We start from the raw sequence: 8,310 nt of genomic DNA on the forward strand, positions 1-8,310 counted from the left end.
TCGCATTTGGGGCCATATTTGCCGCTCTTTCAAATCAAGAGCCAGTCATGGAAAACTATGGATGAGTTTTGGATCGTTGTTCCAGCATCCATCTCCTTCTTGATCTGAATTTATGGAGAAGCTATAGCCCATCTAAACAAAGCTTTCTAGTTAGAATTTTACGAGGGATTGCTTTGTTTGGGCTCTTTTAATTCCCACTGAGGGGTGTGAGTTTGAGGTTGGTTATTCTAAATCATGATAGTTGTTTGTTGCTCTGTCTGTAGCTCTACACTGGCTGCTCAGTCGGATTGTATCTTCTCTCTTATTTTGTTCCTATGTCATTTCTCTTGTGCATATTTTCTTTCTCTTGATAAATTCAGAGCGGCATTCCCAGCCTCCCTTTCTGTCAATATATATATATATATATATATATATATATATATATATATATATATATATATATATATAGCTTTTTATTTTTAAAAAAATATAAATTTTTTGAGAAAAAAATTATTAACTCAATGGGATCACTGTGCACTTGTGCACGTCAAGGGAAAGGACAAAATCGGGAAGGCCAAAGGGATCATGAAAAGGACGCAAGAGGACAGAAAGCCAAGCCTGCTGGAGAGCTAAGAAACAGCATAGAAGGCACCAAGTTTCTTCTCGCTCCAACTTTTGGACGCAAGGCTTTGCACACTTGTCATCTGGCGTATTTATACGCCTCCCACATGAACTTCGGTTACTTCCAAGGGCTCCAGATTAGCCGTCCAACTTTTGCAACCCTGGCCCTCAAACGACTTCTACAAGATCAAGGAGTATTAAAATTTTTCTCTGATCTCAAATATCTCTCTTTTTTACCTTTTATCTCACACATGTTGAATAACCATGTTAATATTCATCACAGAAGATGTAGGGTTAAATCCATGGCAACATGCCTAAAGTATGGCATTCCATTGGCATCATTAATTTTTTTCTTAATTTTAAATTGTAATTTATTCTTTGTATACGATTCGACAGTCCAACTCAAATAGTTTTAAGGTTTCTTCTCTATCTTGAGTATGTTTCCTTTTTTTTTTTAATATCATCTCAATTATGAAAGACTATGTTGAACATAAAAGTTGTATAGTTGTATCCATGATGGTATGCCTAAAATGTTGCATTTGATTAGCATCATCAATGTTTTTTCTTTAAATTATGATTTATTGTTTATATATAACCTAAAAATTCTATCAAAAGAGTATTAAAGCTTTCTCCTATTTCAAATATATTTCATTTTTCAACTATGTTGAATATTGACCATCAAAGCTGTATAGTTGTACCCATGATAGTATGCTTAAGATGTTGCATTTGATTACTATAATTGATCTTCTTTTTTAAATTATAAATTATTTTCTTTATAATGCTCAGAAATCCTGCTCAAAGAGTATCGAAATTTTCCTCCTATTTCAAACTTGTCTCTTTTCTTCCTTTTACCTCAAATATGTTCAAGATCCGCATTGGACTTTGGTTATAAAAGGTGGACAATTGTATCCATGGAGGTACGCCTAAAATGTTCCATTCAATTAACATCATTTATTCTTTTTATAAAAAAATATAATTTTTTTATGGTTGTGTATGCCCAGAGAATCACACTCAAAGAGTAAGGGTGTGCGTGGATCCAATTAGATCGAGTCATTTTGAAGATAAATTCAAAATAAAATTAATTTAAATTAATTTTTTAAAACTAAAACTAAAATCAAACTGACCATCTACAAGCATCATTTGAAACGGACCCAAGATATTCAATTTGGTCTGATTCAATTTATTGGATTGATGTTTAATGAAATGGGCTAAATCTAAATATAAAAATTATATTTTATATATAAGAAAAGATATAAAAAATTAAAAAATTGAAATATATACACACATATGGATCATATCAGAGACTTAGTTTGAATACACACACATGTTGGTCGGGTTAGATTATTTGAATCTTGTTTTGAAGACTCGAATAGAAAATACACACACATGTTGGCCGGGTTAGATTATTTGAATCTTATTTTGAAGACTCGAATAGAAATCAAATTTTTTTTTTATTCAAATCTTTTTAAAATCCATACAAATCTAAATTTAAAAAAAATATAAATTGATATAAATTAAGTTAAAAAGATCGGTTCAGATGAGATTCATAGTTTGGCCTATTTTTTTGCATAGATCTTATCAATGAATATTAATTTTTTCTTATTTCAAATATATATATTTTTTCTCTCATTCGAGATAAGTTGTGCCACTATGCTGACCATGTATAATAAAAAATATGCGGTTGTATCTATGGTAGTATACCTAAAATGTTGTATTCGATTAGTATCATCAAATCAATTTTTATTAAATTATATATTTTTTTCATATAGCTAGTGAATTTTACAATTTCATACATAATATCTTTCAAAAGCAGATCTATCCATATCCATATTACATGATATCATTCCTCCTATAGGAAACATCGAGTGACATCATATGTCAGATGGGTTGACTGGTTTTCATAGAAATGATATAGATATCAAATCATGGATATATTCATTTGTCACTTACTGTATTAATAATTACTTTTCTTTTTGGTGTTGAGTTGATATATTCTTAGATATCTTCTAAGAATTTAGATTCATCCAAGATTTTTGTATGCATAGTTTTCAAAATAGACCATAGACCAACGGTATGTTGACCATCGACCAGGAAAGGTATATAGTCGTTGTTGCAGTATATGGAGTTATCATCATTAAACTCATTTCTTCCCTAATAATATTTTTTAAAAATCCAACAATAAAATATTAGAATTTCACGGTCATGTTTAATCATACTCTTGGAAGCATATCTATTTTTAAGTATTTTTTATTACCTTTTTGACAGCAAAAGGATGCCTTGTTGTTACTTATAGACAAATCTAGCCATTTTTGTGGGAATGACTTGCATGACAGATCATATATATATATATATATATATATATATATATATTGATTTGATTTGTAAAAAAAAATTTTTTTTTTTTAGAAAATAACTTCTCAGGAATTAACTTCCTGAGAAATTATTTCCTGGTATGTTTGGTTGATCGTAAGAAAATAACTAATTACAGAGAAGTTTACGTTTAGTTGAGCATCTTTTTTTTCTAAAAAAATTATATAAAATATCTATTATATCTATAGTAGATATTTAACTATGCTTTTTTATTTTTTATACAAAGAGTTTTTTTCACTCCCTCTTCTCTTGAAACTCCAACCAAACTAAGAGGCCCCTCTCCACTTTTCAGAAACTGCCTCTTCCCCCCTCCACTTTCAATCACCCAAACGAGTCCTATGTATATTTGAATAAAAGTAATAAAAATATTTGATATATTAAATGCTCATGAAAAAAATAAAACAAAAAAAAATAACCCTACATTTAATGATTACAAAAAAACTTCCTAAATATTTAAATAAAATAGTTCTTGAATGAAAAAAAAAAAGTTGTGTACATCCTATAAGAGCAATCTCAAGAACAATGCAAATGCAATTTTTTTCATCTTAAAAAAAAGGTATTTAAGTAATTTTACTACAACCAATTAGCTTTTTGCCTGTGTATTAATTTTATAATCTTTAACGTCATTTTCTTTTTAATATATTTTTTTAATGGATTCTAACAAATCCCGCGACCTTCCTTCCCCACAACCCATTGGAACCTCTTCCAAAACCGCTCTCCAAATGTTCCAAAAAATATCAAATGGAAATAAACAAGCACAAGTTGCATAACAATAAAAGTAGTAATAATATTTTTAATTTAAGAAAAAGAGAATATCAAATAAATGGTTCTTTCCAACACGGCAATAAATAATCCTACTCCTAAACCCCTTTCTTTCTCCATCTCTTCTCCTCTGGTGGGAAGAAAGAGAGACGATGCCTCGCACCGCTCCCAGGCCCTCCCCCCCGCAGCACCGCATCAGCTGTCGGCCGGAGGGAAGCGACGGCGCCGCCTCCCAGCGGTGCACCTCCCACGACGTCCCGGACGCGGTGGCGCGTCACCACGAGCACTTCGTGGGCCCCCAGCAATGCTGCTCGGTGGTGGTGCAGCCCATCGCCGCCCCCGTTGATACCGTTTGGTCGGTGGTCCGCCGCTTCGACCAGCCGCAGGTCTACAAGCGCTTCGTCAAGAGCTGCGACGTCCTCGACGGCGACGGCGACGTCGGCACCCTCCGGGAGGTCCGCGTCGTCTCCGGCCTCCCAGCGGTCACCAGCCGCGAGCGCCTCGAGATCCTCGACGACGAGCGCCACGTCCTCAGCTTCCGGGTCGTCGGCGGCGAGCACCGCCTCAACAACTACCGCTCCGTCACCACCCTCCACCCCGCGCCTTCCCCGCCCGCCGCCGCCGCCAACGAGCACACGGTGGTCGTCGAGTCCTACGTCGTCGACATCCCCGACGGGAACACGAGGGACGACACCCGCGTCTTCGTCGACACCATCGTCCGTCTCAACCTCCGCTCGCTGGCCCGGACGGCCGAGAACCTCGCCGCTAACAACGGAGGGGCACCGGCGTAATTATCTCTGAACCTCGATGTCGTTTTCTTCTTCCCCGTTTTCCGCCACCCTGCACCCACTTGGAAGGAGACGACGATGGCGATGACTAGAAAAGAGTACTGCTGAGCTCATCGGAACAAAATTCCAAGCGTCATATAGTTTATCAATATCTTCTATTTTTCTTCTTCTTTTTTTTTTTTTTTTTCTTTTTCCATCTTTCTTTCTTTCTTTTTGGTTTATAGTGATGCAAACCCCATTGTGAATAATCTCCTAGTTCCTAGTCTAGCTTGGTAATACATCCTATAAATGTTGTTATGTTCTATCTACTTATATATTAATAGAGTACCTATATAGCTTTTATTGTTTTCCTTTGTCTTTAGTGAATGTGCCTCTTGGTTTTGATCAATGCTGTTTGTTAATGAATTGCTTCTGATGAGTTGTGTTGTCTATCCATTTCATATAAAAGATTCATGCATGGGTGATGCACCACCTGGTTGGTCTCTTTGGACAAGCACATGGGATGTTGGTGTAGCAGGGTAAAACAACTTTTGGATCCCAACGTTGGAGTCTCTAATCATGGTAGAGGCCATTATTTTTCAGCAAAGATTAAGATCAGGTCTTGTTTTCTGATGCCTTTCCTTGATGCAAGCTGCCTCCATGGTTATTATTTCTTGGCTTAGAGTATCATTTCTTTTCCTTTTTTTTTTTTTTTTGCCTTCTCTTGCTTTTGAGAAGTATGGTGGAATGCCACCGTCCAGAATGAATGTGGAACCTATTCTAGTCGTTGCACTGATGAGAGGGTTGCCGACGAAAGTGCCCAAATTCTGTTGGTTAAGCTTGAAAACACCATGCAAGGTGACAGTACATAGCATCATGATTTCTTTTGATTAGACATCATTGTGGAAGTGACTCAATTTTTTGGATGGGGGAGGTTAACTCTTGGGTTTTTTTTTTTCTTTTTTTTTTAATTTTTTTTAAAAACTAAGAGATTTTTCTTTTTTTCCTGAGTAATAGAGAACTGAAAATATTGAAGACATCTAGTAAGTGGGTGGGGTGAAGAATCCTTCTGAATTCATCTTTCTTTATTCTTCTTATTTCAATTTAGCCCCAAATATCTGTGATGCAAGAATCTTTAGAAATTGACTAATATAATAATTAGGTCATGGCCAAACAGTATAGAGCACATCTGCAACATGACGTTGTCCTAATCACCTTCATTAATTTTTTTAATACTGACTAATTAACCATTCCATTAAATATGACACAATGCTTGCTATGTCAATTTCCATGTAACATAAATTCTTGAATATTGACACATGATGGAGGGCTGAAAGTCATATTTCTTGGTACATTAGCGGCTGATCCATAATTAACCATCCCCTGGTCATAATTCAAAAGGAAGCAATGGCAGATGAATTCTTTTTAATTTACTTGTTTACTTCTCAATTTAATAGTACTAAGGCTCTCTTCTTTTTCTAAAAGAGAGGTTTTCAATTTTAGACACTATATGGAAATATTATGGGACCCCTCTAATTTAAGCACATGTTGGTGCTTGTTGCAACTAACATATGATTTTCTGGTGATGTGGAATCAGCTTCTAGATGGCTATGCAACTTGATCTTTGATAACCTCAACTTGTGGTATAAAGTAATGCAAGTTGATATGGTTTTTAATTCTTTTAAAAGCCTTTCTGCCTTCCTTTCCCTGTCTTCTCTTCCATCCTCATCCATTAGTTTTCCTTTTCGATTTTTAATGAAGAGCATGGTTCCCAAGTTGGACACCAATTTGGCAGGAAAGCTTTTGATTAGCCCCCTGTCAACTTTGTTTACAGCTAACTCTTCTCACGCCACCCAGTTTTTCAACCCTCCCTCTCTCTCTTTCTGAAATTTTGCAGTAAATTGACCATATTACCATTCACCACCCAAAAATTATTCCAGGCCTGATCCTTGGTTCATCATTTATTATTCTAGGACAGGCTTGCAACTATTAATTGGTTGAAGCAAGACTAACATCGGAATGGAGAAGTTTTTCAGTCTTTTTCTCAGATAAAGAAAAGGAAAAACAAAACAAGAAGAAAAGTTTTCAGTCTTGATTTCTGACCCTAGACCTCACCAGGTTACTTGCATAAATATGGTTCAGGTTAGAAGCCAGCCTTAAAAATCTAAATTATTTTTCCATGAAAGAGGCAAATTTGAACTAGTTTCATTAGTATCCTATACCTACCTCGTAGGAGAAACAATTCTAGGTTAGGGCTGCATGCGCTGCTTGTGGTTTATTATGTGAAACTAATTTATTCATGGTTGAGTTGGATGATTCCAGGATACTTGGTGGATTCAGGTATACATGCAGCCAACGATGAAAGAGATGGACTAAAATAATATTAAGATATCGGTGTAACATTTCCATTAGAGTTCACAGCTGTTTTTAGCTAGAACTTATAGATTAGTTTCGGATCATACATACTTTTCCTGCTTCAGAGAAATTATGGATAATTATTTTGGATAGGGGATGGATTGCATTAGGGAATACTCGGAATATTTATCAGGAGTAACTTAAATCTCACGCTAACGAGTATAAAACGCATTTGATCAAGTCAAGTGCTTTCTGTCAACATTTGAATTCTACAACTGAGTATTATATGCTCTTTCCACATTTATTGATTAAAGAAATCCTCGTTGCACTCAATTTAGAATGCTAACATCCCTTTTCCTAATAGGAAATTATGCTCGTGCCTAGGATATATACTAAGTTAATGCAGATGATTTATTATGAATCTGCACTAGATATCATTACTGAGTCCAACTCTAAACTTTCTCTGCACAAAGAGTGCTTAGACTTGTCATCATGTCAGGTGATGGATGGTATATAGCACCACTGTGGAAAATTTAAGAAAATTGTCAGGGTTCTTCATGAAACTCTCGCATCCATGGCTGTCTTTCAGGTTTGTTGCATTCAGAAGAACGTTATGCTACTTTATCAGAAAGGCTAGATCTCTTTACCCATATCCTGTGATCGTCTACACGTAGTTTTGGCAGGTACAATGAGCACTAATTAAGCGAACGACAAAACTCTAACACGAGTTGCATTAGTTTATAGCAGGAACAGAGGCCTCAGCATTTCTTGAATGAGATCAGGAGGCTCTCTTCCCTGGTGGTTACATTAATCGACAAATATAACGTCATCATGCACATGGTGCTTAACAAATTTCAGTGCAATATCACCTAGTGCAATTTGGAAGCTTCTTGCATCTGATTCCACTTCGGACAGTAGTTGAAACAGAACACCTTTTTCTTTTAGAGGAAGTTGATTACGTAACTGATCTTACTAATTAATCTTTCGCCGTGAACTTAGGGTGAAAAGCATTACATACCTAAAACCTTTTTTTAGAGAAAAACATACCTAAAATGTTGTTTTGAACTTTTGGATTACAAACAAACTATTAATTTTTGTTACAGTTCAAAAAGGTTAGTCCGATGAGTAACACAAAAAATGTACGCCGTATCATATACCTTATATACTTGTGTGGTCTCTCACCCAAAAGCTCCACAGTTGGTCTAACCTATTTTTCTAATGCAATTCTCAGATGAGTTTGAAAATCTTCAATGCAACTCTCAGATCAGCTTTGGATAGTCATATTAGGGTAACATGTGCAATTAATTTTCTGAATTCTTGCCTATCCTTATTGTTGTTGCATTGAAGTTTATGTCACCCATCATGTCAATGAACTAATATGGAAGAAGCTATTCATTTCTTGAACTTATTGAAAGGATTATAGTGCAGCATCAAGGCGAAACTATTCTATTATATT

At 35.6% G+C, this 8,310-nt stretch overlaps 1 protein-coding gene across 1 annotated transcript; it reads left to right on the forward strand.

The window, feature by feature from the left end:
- The first annotated feature begins 3,834 nt into the window (after positions 1-3,834).
- On the forward strand, positions 3,835-5,139 carry LOC105045895 (abscisic acid receptor PYL4). The gene has a single exon (XM_010924326.4). It carries the CDS (start codon positions 3,885-3,887, stop codon positions 4,521-4,523), a length of 639 nt encoding a protein of 212 aa, XP_010922628.1. The 5' UTR covers positions 3,835-3,884; the 3' UTR covers positions 4,524-5,139.
- The last annotated feature ends 3,171 nt before the right edge of the window (positions 5,140-8,310 follow it).

The sequence above is a fragment of the Elaeis guineensis genome, chromosome 5 (assembly GCF_000442705.2).
Source record: "Elaeis guineensis isolate ETL-2024a chromosome 5, EG11, whole genome shotgun sequence".
Lineage (NCBI taxonomy): Eukaryota > Viridiplantae > Streptophyta > Magnoliopsida > Arecales > Arecaceae > Elaeis > Elaeis guineensis.